A 21656-nucleotide genomic window follows, 5' to 3' on the forward strand; every position below is an offset into this window, starting at 1 on the left:
TCTCATCACAATGAAAAATATTTTTTCTTTTTTCTTTTTTTTAAAAAATTGTATCTATAGGAGATGATGAATGCTAACTAAATTTACTGCCGCAATTATCTCACAATGTATGTAAGTCAAACCACTATGCTCTACACCTTGAACTCATATACAGTGATGTACATCAATTACATCTCAACAAAACTGGGAAAAAATTTTTAAAATGGGCAGTTTGACTGAGATGAATTTTTAATTTTATTAAATTTAAATAGCACATATAGTTAGTGCCTACCCTTTTGAACTATGTATCTCTATATTTTTCTCATTATTTTTAAAACAAAAAAGACAGTCGGAAGTGAAATCAAAATTTAAAAATCTTTGGTAATAATTTTTTATTTGAACTAAAAGCAAACTTTTGATGGCATTATCTTATTAAATTAAAATGAGGGGCTTCCCTGGTGGCGCAGTGGTTGAGAGTCCGCCTGCTGATGCAGGGGATACGGGTTCGTGCCCCGGTCTGGGAAGATCCCACATGCCATGGAGCGGCTGGGACCGTGAGCCATGGCCGCTAAGCCTGTGCGTCCGGAGCCTATGCTCCGCGACGGGAGAGGCCACAACAGTGAGAGACCCGCGTACCGCAAAAAAAAAAAAATAAAAAAAAATAAAATATTTTTATTTATTTATTTGGCTGTTCCTGGTCTTAGTTGTGGCATGTGGGATTTATTTCCCTGACCAGGGATGGAACCCGGGCCCCCTGCATTGGGAGTGTAGAGTCTTAACCACTGGACTACCAGGGAAGTCCCCTTTTCTTTACTTTGAGAGAGAAAAATATACCTGATGAATAAATTTATTTATAGTAAATTTAAGATAAAAATCCATTACAGCTTCTAAAAAGATTTAAAAAATAATAATGCCATTCTAGACACAGTCAATACAATAGCATTTGAATTAGTACTACTGTCTATCTGACCCAGTCACAGAGTAAAAGTATTAGAAAATAACCAAGAGTTTCAACATCATTTGTATAAATGAGCAGCTGCAGAATGTCAGAAAATACAAACTTACCTGAGGGACTTGGAGCAGGTCTCTGTAATGGTGGTCTAAAACCTGGAGCTTTGGAAGTATCAGACTGATGTAAAGGATCTGAATTTGGCAAATATGAGGATTTTCCTGATAGCATAGATTCTGGTGTTGACTGAGATGAAACAACAGATCCTCCCCAGAAGGCATGAGCAGAAGTAGGGCTATTTTCAAACAATGTGCTAAAGGGCCCAAATGGTAAGGGGGCACTGAAATTGGGAGCAATAGGCTTATTTGCTGGATGTATTGAATTTTGACAAGCACTTTGTGTACTTAAGGTCGAAGGTAGCTGGACAGAAGAGGGAACACTGTGAGGTCTTTTAATGTGATTGACACTGAGGACTGCAACAGATGAATTTTGCACAGGAGCTGGATTCTTGTGAGGGGCAGCTGTGCCATGAGAGGGTGGTCTAATAGCAGGGGGTTCCATTTTAGGCGGAGGCTGGGAGCATCCCATTTGTGTCTGAGGCATAGGGTAAGTCACTGGGGCAGTAGAAGGCACCGCCACTGGAGCAGAACTTGTTGTTACTAAAGGAGGAACAGTCATTCTAACTTCCGGGGGAGGAACCTGAGACTGCTGAAGAGGTGGTCTTGGCTCCTGAGAAACAGATCCCGGAGGTTGCTGCTGAGTAGAATGAACTGATGAACTCCCAGAAGAACTGCTGCTGTTTGGAGGTCTACTGTTTGTTGTTTCTACTACTGGTGGACTACCTGCTTCCTGTTCAGAGGAAGATGCCCCTTTATTTGGAGATGCTGTTCCACAATCCAAAGGGCTGTTTCTAGAAACCCCTCCTGGCTGGGCTGGTGGTGATGGGGAAGATGGGGATGATACTGGGTAGTGTTCTTTGGCAGTAGGCATAGGATATGTGGCATTTGTGGGTGCAGTGCTGTTGTTACTTGCTGTGGTTGTGACTGTTGTTGTGGTGGCATTGGATGTCTTCACAACGGTGACGAAAAGCTGCCTTCTAACAGAAGGTGAACTTGGACTGCCATTTGTAGATGTACCAGGCACCGTTGAAGCTGATGAACTGGTTGTAGTTGTTGGACTTGAAGTTAAAGAACCTGCTGAATTCACCTGAGAACCACTGCTATTCTGATTGCTATGGCGAGGCACCATGTGAGGCTTAGGCGAGTTAGTAGCTCTGGCAGGGCTCAAAGGCCTGACAGGAAAAGGACCCCAAGTGGATTGAGCTGGTGGAAAAGTACCTCCAAAGTGCGTCATGGGCAACCTTGGTGGACGGATCTGCTGGAAAGTCTGAGCAGCAAGCAAAGCATGTGCAAACTGTGGAGGAGGATATGCTAATGGAAGAGAAACTGGAAAACCAGGCCTCACATTATTCACTGGGTTCTTAATGGTTTTGTGAGTAGATGCAGAAGAAATTGCAGGCACAGTGAGTGCTGTGGCAGTTTGAGATGTTGATGACAGAGCTACAGTCGTCATTTTAATTCCCATTAAGGAACTGTTAGCAGCAGTGGTGGTAGGTGCTGATGACCCAATTTTGGAATTTGCTGAGGAGCTTTTCAAACGATTCTTTGGAATAAGTTCATCAATTTCTTTGTCTGGATCCTTGATCAGAGCATTGATCAACTGAGTTGCTTGTCTTGTTGATTCAGTGCCACCCCTATAAGTTGACAAAAAAAAAAAAATTAGGTCCAATTTCCCCTTTTTAATATGTAAAGCCTAAATTAATTCATGTGTGTATGTGTATGTACACACATACAGAGAACAGATACAAGTTAAGAAGCAATTTTCTGACTATTTTTGAGGTATTATGCAAACAAAGCAATAAACTGTCCTGACACACCACTATATTTTTCAAAGGAAAAGTAAATGACTTCTTTTCCCAAAAATTTAATTTCACTATTGTTTCCTCAGACTAAACAATCATCTTCCTACTGTGAAATGCATTCTAGACAGGAAAAGCACTGCACTTAAAATCCTACATAATCTATATTGTTACCATGAAGTTAAACAGCTGATCAATATTAAAAGCAGTACAAATAAGCAAGAAAAATAATACCACTGAGTAAGAAAATAGTATTTTATTTTAAATCCTGGTAGCTAAGATGACCCCATTTATATTTATTAGTGGTTTCTCTATTAGTAGAGTGATTATTATAACTCCTTTGGACAGATGTCTCAAAATGAGAGAAGAATCCTGATAATTACAACGATGGCCATAAGGTCAAACCCCAGTCTTGGATGTTCAGGAAAATATTTGATTGAAAGGAAAGCCTTATGGAGACCCTAAGGGGAAAATTACTTATAAAGGGTATCTACTTCCCCTCTTCTCTGGATAAGGCAAGTTGTGACTACACCTATCCCAGGGGAGGGATAAACAAGATAGGAGAAGGGGATAAGTGCAAAACAGAGCTGGTTAATTGCTTCCTTCCTCTTGAGGCAGGCTAAAAAACTATCTGTCCTTCTATTACGGGGAAGGGCACCTGTCTCTCACAACCAAATTTATGATTTCTTAGAATATCATCTTTACTCTAAGTGTATTCAGGCACAGACATGTTCAAGTATTCAATTTAAAACAAATATCCACTTCAGATTTACACCTATTACTGAGCTCATATTCTAAGGATACAATCTCAGAATAACAAATCTCAAATGCTAATTTAAGAGAAAGATGGAAAACTACAGATTAGAATGTGTTAGAAACCCATTCCTTCTTAAAAAGTTTTTAAGAATGTCATATTAAAAGTTTATATAAGGAAAAGATTATTCAAACCTTTGTCATACACACACAAAAGAAAAATTCCTTTAAAGCCCTTTGAAATACTTCATAAGAGCATATAAATAAGAAAAAAAAAACTGTAAAGGTTATCTTAAACACGAATCAAATTCCCATTTAAAAAGTATGCTATTAAATACAAAGTTCCATTGAAAACTCAAATGCTTATATATATTGATAATTAAGCTCTAGTGCAATAAAATACAAAAGAAAAAAACCGTAAGAGACAAAATTTTGCCTTATAGTTATTATCCGGTCTCCTGTCTTGTCTTTCTGCTTATCAATATCTATGTGTGCACCAGTGAACTCCCGAATAGCATTAATGTTACAGCCTCCTCTTCCAATCACTCTGGATATCACAGTTGATGGAACAGATACTTTCTTTGACCTGTTTAACAGTTGCAAAAATAAATTAAGATAAATCATAATTATCAGTGGTTATAATTAAAATAAGAATTATTACTAAAATATGTTTCTGTAAATGCAGAATATTGTCGAATAAGCTTCTTCTACTCTCACTCTAAGTGATAAAAGGCAACTAAGAGCCACAGAAAAGAGAAAGAGAGAGAGAGTGAGCTTTACCACAGCTTCTCATCTCATTACCAAAAACTGTTTGCTTTTCTGACTTTTGTCCTTCATTAATATCTGTGACGCACATACATGTAGATATACGCTGTGTTAATGCAAATACTAATGGCAAATAAAAGACAGGGGCTCCTGCCTACATATACTGACTATGTAGAAACCAAGTAAGAAAACTACAACATGATGTTGTAAGTGCTCTAATAGGGTATCATAAAGACACATTGGTTGGGGCATCTAATCTACCCCAAGGAGTCAAGAAAGACTTCTTGTGGGTACCTTTGGGTGTTTGACTCATATTCTTGTTTTTATTCCCTAATATATAACTGAAAGGATGATACTAAAAATTCATTGTTGCCCTGCATTCTTCTAGAGTCATTAAAATGATTATCCACAAATATGGAAACTTGCTAAGGGACGTTTAGTTGTGTGAGGAAAGAGAAAAGCCTGCTGGAATTCCAAAAAAGCAAAACCCACCTAACACCTACAAAATTACATTACAATTTTAAACATTCAGATTCAGGAAAGGTAGATATAAATTTCTGACAAGTCTAAATTACAGAATACTTCTAAAAGAAAAACAGTATAACTCTCAATAAAAAGAAGGAGCCAACTGTGCTTCAATGAGGAGCCAACTGTGCTTCAATGAGTAAGTAAATTATTTATTTAGAATAGATTAAATATGAAATTATACATTATTTTTTTAAATGGTAAGGTATGATCCCTGCCCTTTTGTATACATAACTAAGTTACTTGATAATTCCTTTTTCCCTAAAGAACATAATAATCAGTCAGTGATCATTATTTTAAGTTAGTTAAGAATTTGCTTGCATACTACAATATAAAATACATGCAGGAAAACTGAATTCTCTTATTTTTGTACAGAAAGTATTCTGATGTTGTGATTTCAGTTAGTTCAAAAGAATGTGTGAGACAGAGAAAGAGATAAAGATAGAGATGGGGGTTGAGGGGAAGTGTTGGCCCAAAATAAGATAAAAAATGTACAGTACATCTTGAGATTAACAGTAATAAGCTTGGTTCACTACAGATTTTGTTTTAAAACAATCAAAAGTTTAATTTTTTTGATGGAATTTCTGGAGAGTTCCTTAAAATAGGTTATCAAAGATTTATAATGGATCACATCCTTTCTAGGTCTGTGGTATCTTACCACCTTTTAGTTTCTGGGATGTTGTTTTACTTTTTAATACATATTATTTTAAAATTCCAAGCAAAACATTTTAGTCCTAAAACCCCTGAAATAAAGGTATCCTATGATTTGAAGAATAGTTTAAAACCAATAGTTAATTCATTCTCCAAATATTTACAAGTATGTAGTAGACACTACATATTGGGCTCTGAGGTTACAAAGCTGAACAAGACAATCTATCACCTTGAATAAATTAGCTCACTACCAAATACCAATACCTATGGGGGTCAAGCAGACACCACAATGATCTAACTTTTTATGTAAAATTTCTCAATTTTAAAAGTGTTAACATACACTTTTTTTTTCAATCTAAAATATAGTATAGGTCGTCTCTGTTGGCCAGATGCAGCCTTGGGCCACCAGTTTGTTTGCAACCTCTGGAAAAGTTAGGGGAATTTAACTGTAAGGTAAACTATGCTTCATTGTGAAATAGAGCACATATAAAAATGAGAAAAACAATCAAAGAAATAATCAGTCACCTTCTTACAACTTCTTTCCATCCTTCTTCCCTCTTTTGTCCACGCTTAGGACTTGCTACTGTTAATTTCCCATTTGGAGAGGAAAGGGGAGATGGACCAGATTTTGTGCAAGTGGAAAGAGAATTACTGGTCACTTCACTGATAGTCTCTGACAATCTTTAACAGGGAGGAAAAACACATTAAATATAGAAGAGATGTAGAATTTTTAATGATAAAGGCAATCTACTACATGATTTTATTCTTTATTTTAAGAATACTATGATGAATAAATGAGAAATTTATTTTTCACTTTTCAATACTTAGCATAATATGAAGGGCCAATTTTAAGAAGATATTCTCTAGAGGTCAAATTTAGCAGAACTGAAATACAATAATAATCCCTGAGAAACCATAATTAATACTTTTCATGGGTTAAGTTTAACATCCAAAATGAAGAAATTACACAGTAATTCTTTTTTTTTTTTTGCGGTACACGGGCCTCTCACTGTTGTGGCCTCTCCCACTGCGGAGTACAGGCTCCGGACGCGCAGGCTCAGTGGCCATGCCTCACAGGCCCAGCCGCTCTGTGGCATGTGGGATCTTCCCAGACCGGGGCACGAACCCATGTCCCCTGCATCAGCAGGCAGACTCTCAACCACTGCGCCACCAGGGAAGCCCCACAGTAATTCTTTAATTCAAATGAAATCATGCCTTCTTTAGAACAAAGACAAACCCTTATTTTGTCAGTTGTTCATCTGCCTGCTTTACTAAACAATTCAGCAACAAAGTATTTCATAATGATACTATAAATCATGAAAATGAAAATTGAAACTAACTTTATTGAAGCCTTGCCAGAAACAGATTTTCTCTCCTCCTTTGGAAATGTAACCAGAACTGATGGCTGCTTCTTGCTGGTCACAGTGGTGGTGACCATAGCAGGTGAATGATTGTCACTCTTTCGGCTGCTGTTGCTGTTACTACTTTCATCACTGCAACTGGAAATTCTCATGTTATCACTGTCTCCACTCTCGCTGGTACTGCTGCTCTTGGACTCTCCATTCACCTTCTCTGGCTGACTGTATGAGATTGGTAGTGGATCATCAAATATAATTTGAACATTTTCTGGAGTAATTTTATTTTTCCTGTTTTTCCTCTTTGAACTGGTTGTAGTTATGGTATTGTTTCTTTTACCATGGGAACCTGCCAAAGTGGTCCAGGTTGCAGATATACCTATGGTAGTAGTGGTTGTGGCACTTGGAGGCTCTGTCAAGACTTCAGGCTCATCTGTAGAAGTAGCAATACTGAATTAGCAAGTTCTAGCGTTCTTGGCATATATTTAGATTTAAGCACTCGACAAAAATAAATGCTGAATTTACTTTACTACTACTATTAGATATAAAGTTATCAGTCATTCCAGCATTCACTGGTAATGAGATGGATATGATTGATCTATTCTCTCTGTCCCTAAGTTCTAAACAACGCACAGTAGGCAGTTACAAAAAATATGTCGGGGACACTTTGGGAAATATGAATATGTACCGTATATTACATATTATTACATAATTATTAAATTTCTTAAGTGTAATAATGTTATTGTAGTTATGTAAAATAATGTTCTTTTTCTGGGAAACACTGCTCAAGTATTTAGGGGTAATTTCGTATGATGTGTACAACATATATAAGACTATTCAAAAAAGAGAGAGGAAAAAAGATAAACAAATGTGCCAAAATGTTATATGAATCTAGGTGACTTACAGGCGTTCATTATACTAATCCTTAAACTTTTCTGTAGTTTGAAATTTTTCAAAATAAAAGGCTGGAGGAGGGGGAAATTAACACACACACACAGCATAAATATTTGGTGGTTTAATGACAATGGTTCTTTCTAACAATACCCTCATCTCAAATAATTTTTTATTTAGAACCAAGTTAAAAATAATTCCCTCATTTAAGAAAAATCTGAATATGGTCTTGGCTGTAGATGAAATTACTGTTAATTTTTTAAGGTATTATAAATGGTATTGCAATTATGTAAGCAAATGTCATTCCTTGGATGTGTGCTGCTGTTTTATAGGTGCAATGTCAGATGTCTGCAATTTACTTTCAGATGGCTTAGGAAAAAACTATGTATGTATATTTAGAGAAAAAGATAAAGCAAATATAGTAAAATGTTTATTTTTAAATTAGGTGAAGGGTATTTCAGGTGTTTGTTTCATTATTCTTTCAACTTGTGTGTAGGTTTGAAATTCTTTATAATAAAAAGCTGGGAAGAAGTCAAAAAATGAAAATAGCATATGAATACTTTAGGCCTTAATAACGTAGAGATCTTTTTTCACCTTAAGTTACTGATATTTAAGGAAATATAATTTTGAGTAGAATATATTACATGAAACAAATTAGATGGTTTAGAGAAAATACCTTCAACTTTATGCTTTTCTTTTTCTTGAGCAGCTTGGAGTTCAAAGTTTTCTTTATTTTTGGCTTCAATCTCTTCTAGTTTTCTTCTTTGTTCTTCTTTTTTCTTTCTTCTCTTCTCCTTTCTCTTTTCTCTTTTTGCAGCCAAAGCCAGCCTCCGGCTTTCTTCCCTTAACTGTTAAAGAATCAATAAAACAGAATTGTAACACTGGAATTTACCTTGGAAAAAAGTTGTCACATAATGTCATTTTATCATTAAGGGTACTGGGATACCATACAATTCAAAGTCATCTTAGTTCAATTAATTGTTTGATCAAGATCATACTCAAATCACTGTAAAGAGAAAATAATATTTTTAAATGTCAAGGTCAAATTAATGATAAAGACAACCTAATTTCAAAATGGATGAATGATAAAGATATACATAACTTCATAATCACTATGGAAATATAAATTAAAATAACAAGCTACCATGTTTTGTTCATTAATTTGGGAAAATTAAAAAAGATATCAGCTAGCAAAAGTTTGGGAAAATGAATTCTTCCCTACACTGCTGTCAGTATAAACATTAACATTTTTAGAAAGGTAATTTGAAAGCCTCCTATGAAAATTACAAAGTGCTTATCCTAAGAATATATTCTATAAAATGACTACCTCTAGTGGAAAAATATAGGCTCAATACTTTCCATTGCAAAGTTGATTACAATACTAGTAAATGGAAGCTAGGTAAATCCATGGGGTGGGGAGAAGTTAACAAGAGTATACATTCACAGAATACTGAAAAAAAGGCAAATTGCAAACCAATGATCTCATTTGGTGGCGGGGGGGGGGGGGGGGGGGGGCGGGGGGGACGGGCAGTGCTTTATGTGAATCTATCCAGGATACAAATCAAAGGTTTACTAGTGATTACCTCTAGAGCATGGGCTTGGACAAGAAGTAGCAGAAAGATGGTGACTTTCAATTTTACTTTATATAACTGTACATTGTTTCTATTTGTTAAACTGTATACATATTACTTTCACAGTCAAAAAAACTAGGAATAAGTTTTAAAGTCCAATAACATCTCTTAATAAGCTATTTTAACTATTAAATTTTCCTCTTTGGCTCATAAAATGGTAAAATCATCTACAAACTCTTTTGTTTGCATGTTCTCTAAATGACATTTTCAAAGTACATATTCCTTGATATAATCTAGCTTTCTATATATTTTATGTATATTTTAAATATGTGTCAAAACAATGATACTTAGTTTATGGAAAATGTCACAATATCCTAACTACTGAAAGCAGCCCTTAAAGACAAACTTACAAGCCAAATCAGACTTACTTTTCTTGAGAAAAAGTCTGACTTTTTAAGTCTCTAGCTTTTGCTAGACACTCCTCCTCCCTTTTGAAATAATCCTTGTTGGGTGCCTAAAAGGTTTTGCCCACCTTGAAAATTTTCACACCCTGGGGCAATGCACCATAATTACATTCTCTTGGGTAAGAGATATGACTTTTGTTTCCGAAAAGGTAAATAATTAAGGAGAATCTATAGAACACCAGATACTTTCTCAAGCATATGGATTTTAGGAAAGAACACAAATGGAAACTGGAGATATAAAAACTGTCTGCATAGTACCTACCCCCTAGAAATTTTTGCTGGTCTTCCAGAAGTACCCAAGTTTCCTCTGAAGACCAGTAAGGGAGCAGCTTTTGACCTTTCCAAAGGACTGAGAAGAAAACAGTAATTGGTGACCTTCACACCCTAGTTCACTACAAGGAAGGAGTACTACCTGATTGGTGAGTTTGAAAGAAGGAACTGAGCGTGTATGACTCAGCTCATTCAGCCTTGCTTTAATGTAGCTAAGCTCCTGTCCTCAGGATCCGTATACTTTCTACATCTCTGCCTGAGCTCCAGTGAGGGAGGCCTGGGGTTGATCTGTTTTGCTGACTTTCAAGAAATAAATAGCTAAGTGTAAAGGGAAGAGAAGGAGTAGAAAGGGGGGTGAAGGGTGTGCCAAAGAAACATTTTCAAAGCAACTGTGGCTACAGATAGATACTAAGCCTCTCCAATTTAGAATCAGGAATAATAAAAACTGATATTTCATCTATATCACATCTGTATGGAAAAAAAGCCAGGAAATAGATTTGGGGGGATAAAAATAACAAGTTTAAGACTTTTGGCTCGGCCAGATGAATTATTAATTTTGCTTGATTTTTAAAATGTGTCCAGTGGTAAGAAATAATTGTGATTGGTATTCAAGAGGGGGGAAGAACTTTTAAAAATTGAAAAACTAGGGCTGCCCTGGTGGCGCAGTGGTTTAGAGTCCACCTGCTGATGCAGGGGACACGGGTTCGTGTCCTGGTCTGGGAGGATCCCACATGCCGCGGAGCGGCTGGGCCCGTGAGCCATGGCCGCTGAGCCTGCGTGTCCAGAGCCTGTGCTCCGCAACGGGGAGAGGCCACAACAGTGAGAGGCCCACGTACCGCAAAAAAAAAAAAAAGGAAGATCAAATGAGACTTTTAGAAAGGCATATATCTGGCAGAAGAAGACAATCAGGAGAAAGCAGCTTCAACGGGAGAAGAGTTTCATAAAAGAAGGCAAATCAACACTGGTAAGTATCACAAAGTATCAGTAAGGACACAAGTATGAGATGTCTAATCTTATTCTGGATTTGGCAATAAGATGTCATTGGTGACCTCTGCCATAGTTAGTTCACTGAATTAGTGGAGAAGTAAGCAGCAAATGGTCCTGGATGGAGAATTACAAAGAAAGGTAAAAAAAAAAAAAAAAAAAGGAAAAAAGAAAAGTAGAGTCAACAAGACATAGATTATTCCCTTAAAATATTTAGATAAGGAAACAAAATACTAAATTTGTGGTAAGGTTTCATTAGGATAGTTAACTTCATGAAGTTGTAGAAAGAGGGTAGGAGTTAATGAAACAGCAGGCCCTAAAGTATGGGAGTGGTGGTAATAAATGATACAAGATCCGAAGGAGAAAAGATGAAAACAGAGTATTTAAACCATGAGACTCGAGTAAGTCTAGAGGTGCAGGTAAACAGGGTTAGAAATTCAGCCTACATTCTATATTTTCTCACAAGGTACATGCCCTAGACCTCATTTCACTTACCGGGGAGCTGCTACATGTTTGTGAGCATTTGTGGGGGAGGGTAGAGGTTTTGAAGAAAAAAGAGTCAAATTGCAGAATAAATAACCTCATTGTGGAAAAGGAAAGAAAGGGCACTAGGTCCAAATGAGTTTTTCTTTTGTCTGCAGGATCTTAGTTCCCCAACCCAGGCCCCAGCAGTAGCGAAAACACTGAGTCCTAATCACTGGACTGCCAGGGAATTCCCTAACTGGTGATTTCTAATTATAGATTCAGGAAACAAATTGATGTTTGAGAGTTAAGCTTTTTAAGATGAGAATTTAAGGATTCAGGGAAAGGCAGTCCAGACTAAAGAAATACCATGTGCAAATCTGTTTTTTTCTTTTTTTGGCCACACCTCGAGCCACGTGGGATCTTAGCTCCCTGACCAGAGATAGAACCCACATCCCCTGCATTGGAAGTGCGGAGTCTTAACCACTGGACCGCCAGGGAAGTCCTCCATGTGCATATTTGGATACAGTTATGTGAATGAGATATGTGAGGAGTAGAGAACCATAGTGAGTGATGAGCCTAGAGAAGACAGAAAGAGCCAAATGTTTTAAATTTCCCATGCAGACAATGAAGACTGAAGGATTTCGAGTAGGGAGTAAAGGCAATCATATCTGTGTATCAGAAACTATGGGAACTGGAAAAGTTACACTGGAATAAAGAAGGATTAAACTGAAGGCAAAAGATGACAGAGGCAAAGGTATTTATTTATAGACAGACTGTTAAGAAGCCTACTGCAATACTTCAGGTGAGAAGTGATAATTTAGGAGAGGATGGAACAGAAGACATAAAGAGACTGCCAAAGCTCAATTAAAGGTCATGATGATGATACTGATACCATTAATATTTAGGGGGTTAATATGTGCCAGATACTGGATTAAGTTAATTTACTACACTAACTTATTTGATGGATATAGAGAATGCGGAGCGAAGATAATTGAGAATCTGAAAACTACATCAAGATTTCAATTATTTCTGAATTCAGTAGTGGTATCAATAACAGAAAAAGAGATCAAGGAGTACAGGGGAAGGGAAGGGCAGGATCCAGCAAAATTTTTTTGATAACTGTACTAAGCATGGTTCTAGTCTCTTAGGACTAAGCAGAAGACAAAATATCCCTGCCCTCATGAAGCTTATGAAGCTTACATTTAGTTGCTGGGGGAGGCACACAGATAGCAAACATAATACATTATACAGTTTTTTAAAAAGGTGTTAAGTACAATGTAAAACAGGAGTACTGGAGCAGAGGAAGAGAAGTATGTATATGGGGACATATAGGGGAACATGAAGGTGAAGTTTAAGTAAACATTTAAAAGATTTGAAGTATAGCAGGCAAAGAGAACAGTCAGTATATAAGCTGTATGTTCAAGTAGGCCTGGAATGTTTAAGTAGGTCAGTCTGGTTGAGAATAATAGAAAATGACTTTCAGAGAACATATCAGGAGACTTCATCACCTAAGGTCCCACGGGGCATTTTAAAGACTTTTTATCTTTTACTCTGAGGGAAATGGCACCGTAGGGTTTTGAGCAAAGGAGTGATTTGATTTAACTGATATAGAGGATCACTGTAAGTGTTAAATAGAGAACAGACTGGAGAGCAATGATGGAATCAGGGAGATCAGTTAAATGACTACTGTGGAAATACAGGTAAAAGATGATATTAATGACTTGAATCAGGGTGAGAAGTGATAAATAGTGACTAGGATCCTTGATATAGTTCTAAGGCAAAGGTAACTAGATTTTCCAACACAATGGAGGACAGAGAGAAATCAAGCATGATATTGATATCTTTAGCCTGAGCAATTACAAGACAGAGTTGTGGGTTTGGAGTGGGCAAAGATCAGGAGTTCACATTTGAACGTAAGTATGAGATGTCTAATTAGGTATCCAAAACGACATGTTGAGTAGCTAGCTAGATATGAGACTGGAATGTAGGGAAGAGGTTTGGGCTAAAGATATAAATTTGGGATCAGCTAGTATATATTTAAAGGTAAGAAGCAGGATGAGATGACCAGTGGATAAAGAAGATCATGTAATAAGCTAAATGACTTGCCAACTAAGAGGAGAGAAGAGGAGGAACTAGAGATACAGAAGGAACATTCAGAAAGATAAGAGAAAAACCAAGAGTGTGTAGTGTAATGAAGGCCAAATAAATAGAGTATGTCAGGTGTTACTAGGCTTAGTAAGATAAGGATAGAGAAGTAATCACTGGAATTAGCTAGTGAGAGTCCCCAAAGACCGTAAAGGCGTAGTTTTGGTGGAGCTGTAGGAGTGAGAGCCTGGTAGGAGTAGATTCAAGACAAAAAACAATTGGAATACCCAAAATAGACAAGTTTTGTTGCAAATGGGAGCAGAAATGGGCTTGTAGCTGGAAATGGGGGGGCGGGGAGGTGCGTGTTGGAAAAATCAGAAGTTTTTTTTTAAGATTGGACAAAGAAGCTTATATGATGATGAGGATGATCCAGGAGAGCGGGGAAAATGATATCAAAGAAAAGAAAACTGCCACAACAATTTTTTTTTTTTTTTTTTTTGGTATGCAGGCCTCTCATCGCTGTGGCCTCTCCCGTTGCGGAGCACAGGCTCCGGACGCGCAGGCTCAGGGGCCATGGCTCACAGGTGCAGCCGCTCCGCAGCATGTGGGATCTTCCCGGACCGGGGCACGAACCTGTGTCCCCTGCATCGGCAGGCGGACTCTCAACCACTGCGCCACCAGGGAAGCCCCACAACAATGTTTTTGAGTAAGGAATGGCAGACAGAAAATATGATGTAGTTCACAAATGGAGGGATTGGTTACAAGTTTATCTAGTAATTGGTAGGAAATATATGGGTACAGGGCTTGGTGGGTTGGGGAGATGGGGTAGGGGAAGTCTCTGGCAGTTTTCTTCTGGTGCTTCAGTTTCCTTACTGAAGTAGCATGCAAGGTCATCAGAGGTTGAAGGAAGAGAATGTAGCAGAAGTCACAGGATAAAGGAGAAAGAACTAATGGTCTAGAAGAGTGGGAGAGTAAATTAACCTAGGGAAATATATAGTATGACTACTGGGCAGCATTAAAGGGTTCACTTTCACACATTTAAAGTAAAATTAGTCATCAAGGTTGAATGCTTTTTTTCCTTAGACACCTTTAGTTACTAGGCTTCAGTAAAGAAAAAGGAGAAAGAAAAGAGTAAGGCCAGTGAAGGGTGGTATGATAAATGGATCCTACAATTTATTGGCAGACAGAATGTTTTTAGGCTTGCTGGAGGTAGAATTCTAGAGGGAGTAAAGCTGAAAAGACAAGAGGTGATCATCAGAGAATGAAAGGTATGAAACTGAGATTGTGAGGTGGGCATATTAATAGCTTCAGTGGTGGCAAAAAACCCAACTGAAAACATCTATTAGGAATATTTTAAAAATATACCGTACATAGCTCCCTAAAAGATTATGAAAGTTTACAAAGAGAAAAAACAATAAGTGATAAAGTAGAGGGGTAAAACATTAAAAATGCAGACCAATAATACCCACTATGGATTCTAACAGCCCAAAACATAACCTAGTTGTTAATGTCCTAAGAGAACAAGAAATTAACTGCCAGAGTATTCCAGAGTTAGACCAGATGAACTGCTCTAGAGCATGGACTCTTCCATATAGTGTTTGCTGCATAAGGATAAGGGAATCTGGTAAACATAATGAGCAGCATTCTCAGCAGCAATTTTTACAAACCTATTAACCAACATTTTCAAATTAGAAAGGTTGATCAAAGGAGCATTTTTACACAAGTTACCCATGCAGAACATCCAAGTTAAACCAGACAAGACGACTCCAATGATATTTCTCAATCAGAAATGGTGGAGCCAGAATGTACTGAGCCTCAAAAGGCAAAATGGTGTATTTTTCCAGATGTAAATCATACATAAAATATAGTGAACCAAACCCTAACATATCTCAATCTGATAATTTTTCAAATAGAAATAGAAAGGGGCTGGAGTTCAGGAAAGAACAGTCTCGTCCACAGTCTAGAATTCTATCTATGTACCATCCCCATTCAAAACTGTTTATAAAGTATCAGTCCATGAAGAAGAATTTGCAACTAATTAATTTTTGATTAAGAATTAATACTGGAAAATAGGGCTTCCCTGGTGGCGCAGTGGTTGAGAGTCCGCCTGCTAATGCAGGGGACACAGGTTCGTGCCCCGGTCCAGGAGGATCCCACATGCCGCGGAGCAGCTGGGCCTGTGATCCATGGCTGCTGAGCCTGTGCTCCGCAATGGGAGAGGCCACAACAGTGAGAGGCCCACGTACCGAAAAAAAAAAAAAAAAAAAAAAAAAAAACAAAAACTGGAAAATATGCAATGACATTGAAAGAAATTCCTTTTGAATTGCTTTAAATCTGAGGCTCTGAAAGCATGAACATCTAGGTTAAGAAAGACTGGCAAGAATTCAAGGAAAAAACACTATGTATTGCTGATGGTAGTAGGAAAATATTCTGAAAGTATCAAATTTAAAATACACTGACCTAAGTGAAGAAACTTACTCCATAAAAATAAAAGCACCAAAATATAAAGAAACATGTATAATGATGTTTATTGCAACATTATTTGTAGTGACAAAACTGGAAACAAACCTACTATGGAGTATATTATGCAGTTATAAATCACTATCAGTTGACAATATTCTTCACTTATTGAGAGAGTTGAAAAGCAAGTATTAGAGTAATATGTTCACATGATTCTAATTTTTAAAAAGTACAGTTTTCATATACATGGATATTTATTTGTTCAACAAATGTTTACTAACATGCCAGGCACCATTTTGTAGTTCATACAATCTACTAGTAGAGAGAGACAAACAAGATAACTAAGTAAAATACAGTATTTAGAATATTAGAACAGGAAAATAAAGAAGGGAAGAAGAGTAGGAAGAATGTGAAAGGGAGACTAAAATATGAGGCAAGTGAAGTGACATTCAAGGCAGAAGGCATAGCAAGAGCAAAAAGGATGGTCATTATGGATAGAGCAAAGTGACCAAGAGAAAGTAGTAAAATAAGATCAGACAGGAGTAAGAAGTGGTGTGAGTGGGCAGAACATGTAAGGTCTTAAAAGGTTTTAAAGGTCAGAAGTGAGGACTTTTAGTTAATTACCATACCAGGTTTTGAACTTCAGTAACCTTACAATGATGGCGTATGCTTTTCTTTTAGTTATCTTTGCATAGTTCACAGTTTAAACCGAACACATTATTGTAATAAAGAAAAAAGAAAATAAATCATTGAAGTTGACTGAGAATACACATGCACAATAGGACATTCCTAAAAGCTGCTTCTTGACTTTGATCCACAGGTATGCAGTAAATCTCTAAATGTATTTCATGTAACGTATAAACAAAGGTATGAAACAATTAAAGATTTTATTTAAAAACAGATATCTATGTCTCAGCTATAGAAAGGATGTCTTCTAAGATTTATAAAAATGCAAACAGAAACAATATTATGAAATAAATTAGCGATTCTAACATCTAAAAATGAGAGAGTAATGCAAAAACAGGATATTATAGTATTATAAGAAGAAAGCACTAAAATGTAGGTTGACTTTCAATTAAGGGAGGAGAGGAAAGCAGGGAATTTAGAATTAAAAAAAGTGGATTTAAATCTTAGCCTAGCTTCGGCAAGTTACTTAACTTCCCATAGATTCAGTTTCTCCATTTGTAATATGAGGGTAATAATATTTCTTACAGAGAAGACTCAAATAATACATATTCTGTCATACAACTTGGCCCTATTATATTGCCTGGTATTTAGTGAACATTAAATAAATATTTGATGAAACTGAAGATTAAAAATAGGTAGAGTATAGTTACAATAATTATAACCATATCTGTTCTCAATGTGTTCAATTAAAACTTCAAAGTGGCCAAAAAAGCCAATTTTCATTTGATCAGAATCTAAACTAGAAAGTTTTTAAAATGAAGAACCTCTGGGGCTTCCCTGGTGGCGCAGTGGTTGAGAGTCCGCCCGCCGATGCAGGGGACACTGGTTCGTGCCCCGGTCTGGGAAGATCCCACATGCCACGGAGCGGCTGGGCCCGTGAGCCATGGTCGCTGAGCCTGCGTGTCCGGAGCCTGTGCTCCGCAATGGGAGAGGCCACAACAGTGAGAGGCCTGCGTACCGCAAAAAAAAAAAAAAAAAGAAAAAACAAAAAGAAGAACCTCTGATTTTAAATATATTTTTCAGAATACTATATTTTCACATTGACTTTAGAACAAAATGTTTAAAATAATTCATACTTTCTTTATGTGAGATGAAATATATAGCTTAACAAAGTCAGTAAGTCTAATTAAAAAGAATGGACCTGATTCAAATGAAAAATGTTATATATACAATTGACCTGTGAACAACACTGTGCAGGCCCACTTTATGTGGATTCTTTAAAATGAATAAGTACTACAGTACTACATAATGGTTGGTTGAAATCCATGAAACTGCAGATATGGAGGGCCCAAGTGTAAAGTTACATTGCTTTTCAACTGCATGGCGGGGGGGGTGCCCCAGCCCCCACTATCACTACATATCCTTTATAAATCTAAAAAGTATATGTTAAATTTCATAGCATTTTTAACCTTTTTTAAAAAGATGAAATATGGCAGAATATATATTCCATAATATTCAATACCAACCAATTCTTTTCCTACTATTACATTATAGAGTACAGTTATTGATAGGAACAGAGAGTAAAGAAGCAGCTATGGGACTGCCCAAACTGTACATTGTTTGGAGTGTTTTACTCCCCATGGGAATAAATGGGAATTATACTGTAGTGTGCCTGAAAGAGAAAAATACAAGAGAAATCATCCATTTAAAAAGGTACGCATTAAAGGGCAGGAAAGGAGTAACGAGGAATAAAGACACAGACGTAGAGAATGGACTTGAGGACACGGGGAGGGGGAAAGGTAAGCTGGGACGAAGTGAGAGAGTAGCATGGACTTATATATACTAACAAATGTAAAATAGATAGCTAGTGGGAAGCAGCCACATGGCACAGGGAGATCAGCTCCGTTGCTTTGTGACCACCTAGAGGGGTGGGATAGGGAGGGTGGGAGGGAGGGAAATGCAAGAGGGAGGGGATATGGGGATATATGTATATGTATAGCTGATTCACTTTGTTATAAAGCAGAAACTAACACACTATTGTAAAACAATTCTACTCTAATAAAGATGTTAAAAAAATAATAGATATACAATAAATTTCATGCATTTAAATCGTACAATTTTATAAAAATAAAATAAAATAAAAAGGTACGCATTAAACATTCCATCAACTGGTCATATTTCACTAGTTGGTCATGGCTTGGTAGTGTATGCCTTCCTAGTGTATTTGGTACTTCTGATAAATCCGTTGGCAACAAATTACAAGGTCTAGGATCAATGAAGTACAGAGTTGGATGGGGATTAACAGAACATTAGTTGAAATAATTGAGCATTAGAGGCTAGGTTCCCTGACTTGCAGATCAATGCAATTCCTACAATAACATTTTGTTAATTCGATTATAAAGAAAACTATTTTAACGATATAATGATGTTTAAAATACTCATAATCCTCTCCACTATTTGAGCCAAACTTGGAGAGAAAAATCATGTACATAATTTAAAGCAAAACCAAACCAAAACAAAAAAACACAGATTACAAATTAGGAGGAAGAGAAGCTGAAAGGAAAAAAGTAGGTATTTTTCATATGTAAAGGTTACCATTACCTTTTCCAAGTCTAACTCCTCTAATAAAATGCTGGCATTTTTGTTTGCTTCAGCAGCCTGTCTATCTTTGGCTTGTACTATTGACTCCATACAAAGGTGGCACTTCTTCAGCATCTCCTAAAATGAAAAATTAAGATGTTTCCAGACTCAAAAAATTAACATTTAGAGAGATTCCTGAAAACATGAAAATATTAATTAAGGTACTTGAATGAACATAAGCAATAAAGATCAGTAGTAGGGCAAAAAAAGAATGCAAATAAAAACATAATTTAAATGGTATATTTTAAAAAATACATTAGCAAAGAGCCTCTATTGTTCTTCAAAATAATATCCATTTGACTAGTACTAAAATTATTTACTCCTGTTATTTAAATATAAGAAATCATACTGTAAATAGAGCTGCAATAATCTGTCAGTTGGTTAATGGGCTAAAGGAAAAGGTCAACGTCAACAAAAAAAAAATGGGTTTAAAACAATTTAAAATACTTATTTGGCAAGAACTGTTCTCAAATATTTAAGCTTTGTTGCTATAACTTCTTGTGCTGAAATCATTCATAAAAAGCACGTATTTATAGACATGTCAGTGATTTCATTCTTAGAACATACACTTTTTGACAGGAAAGGGATATTTCCCTATTAAGACAAAAGCTTTATTTTTAATCTCTGCCCCCCTTCCATAAGGGGTATCTAGGAACATTAATTGTCATAAATGAATCTAGAGGCAGGGAAGACAGTGGATTAGCTATGTTAAGTAAAACTTATGGGAAAAAGCTGTTCACTATCATGTGATAACTGCTGAGAAAATGAAAGGCATTTTTAGATTTTCAGAGGCATGTCTTAGGATTTTATTCAAATATTTTGATATCAATTAGAATTCTAAAGGGATTTATTTTATTTTCCTTACTTTCCCTGCAAAAATCCTAGCAAATTCATTCTTAAACTGACAATTACTCCAACTTTTATATTATTTTGAACATGTTAAGAGTTTTCTTGACCATAATTAAAAGTACTGTGTTAATTTTTGTTTAGGCATAAAAAAAATCCACTGACTTGTTCCTCTCAGAAGAGATATCTGTCTGAATAGATTACAGCACTAATGAATAGTAACAATAATTTGCTTTAGATTGTTTAGTATTTACATTAAAATTAAATTAGCTTAAGTACTATTTAAAAAGATAAAGTAATTCTAAAACAGAAAATGTTTTATTACTTCATGAAGTAAATCATCTGAAGAGATTCTTAAATATCATACTTCATTCCCAAATCCTAGATAAAAGAAAAGTGCTATGTACCACACGTTATTGTTCAAACTAAGACTTTTTTTATCTTAGTGTGGAATATACATATGTATGAAAAGCCAAATGGGATCCCAAGCTCATATAATGGGGATGAATTTAATCAGTATATTACCTTATCAGTGATCGTTGCTATGTATCTCATACATTCAGAATCTGATGGAAACTGATTGACTTCTTTGACTAAGTAGCGCACCACCTTCACATGACCCTAAAAAATAGATATCAGTGTCAGACTGAAAACAGACTCTATCAGGATTCAGTAAATCTAGTCTGTCTTAACTAAGATTCCATTAACATTAGTGTCACAAAATACAGACTTAAATTGGGTATTATTCGCACTTTAAATGAAAAAGAGACAGACTTCGGTTCTAATAAGTTAGATAAATCTACATTGTTCATTTTCATCCTACCCTCCAAAAAAAAAAAATACAGAATAACCTGACCTAAAATTCTAAACCATTCTGAATTTAAAAAAACAATAAAGTCAGTATGAAGAAATGCAGGATATGTGTGAAAGAAAAGAAAAACCTCATCTTTTTTTCCTAGCTAATTCATTAGAACTGAGTATCGTGCTTCAATTTTAAGCATTAAAAGAGTAGAAATAACAATTTTGTTCTTTCTTTGAGATAAAAACTGAATGCATAGCACTATACTAGGTAGTGCAAAAGAAATAACATACACTTTCCTAAAGCTTGAGCGATGATTATATTATTCACTGTAACACAGTTCACTAAGTTCAAGATCTTTAGACCAGCCTTCAAGAGGCTCTCTACTTTCTCTAATCCACACTATTACTGACACAACACATATAAACGGATGAATAAACATCTGTTTATATTTAGTACATTTCCTCTATTGCATTTATTTCTTCCTTCTCATCTGCATCCTTTTGAACTATCCCTATCTTTTAATGAATAGCTTAAATGCCATTTGCACCTTTCCTTGATATCTCACCAACACTTCTATAGTATTTAAACTATTTATATGGGACAATTCATACAGTTACCTGACTTTGTGTGTGGATCCTTGATTATTACATTTTGTA

General features: G+C 36.2%; 1 protein-coding gene across 12 annotated transcripts in view; it reads right to left on the bottom strand.

The window, feature by feature from the left end:
- The window catches only part of ANKRD17 (ankyrin repeat domain 17), a 161837-nt gene that overhangs the window by 22075 nt on the left and 118106 nt on the right, over positions 1 to 21656 (bottom strand). For all 12 annotated transcript variants that reach the window (XM_032632415.1, XM_032632409.1, XM_032632407.1 and 9 more), the window contains 7 exons: positions 20724 to 20819; positions 19314 to 19430; positions 8463 to 8634; positions 6881 to 7328; positions 6066 to 6221; positions 4036 to 4185; positions 1045 to 2681 (listed from right to left, as the gene is read on the bottom strand). In XM_032632415.1, the coding sequence (XP_032488306.1) occupies positions 1045 to 2681; positions 4036 to 4185; positions 6066 to 6221; positions 6881 to 7328; positions 8463 to 8634; positions 19314 to 19430; positions 20724 to 20819 (2776 nt within the window). The remainder of the gene's footprint in view (positions 1 to 1044; positions 2682 to 4035; positions 4186 to 6065; positions 6222 to 6880; positions 7329 to 8462; positions 8635 to 19313; positions 19431 to 20723; positions 20820 to 21656) is intronic.

Source organism: Phocoena sinus, chromosome 5 (genome assembly GCF_008692025.1).
Source record: "Phocoena sinus isolate mPhoSin1 chromosome 5, mPhoSin1.pri, whole genome shotgun sequence".
NCBI classification, from domain to species: Eukaryota; Metazoa; Chordata; class Mammalia; order Artiodactyla; family Phocoenidae; genus Phocoena; species Phocoena sinus.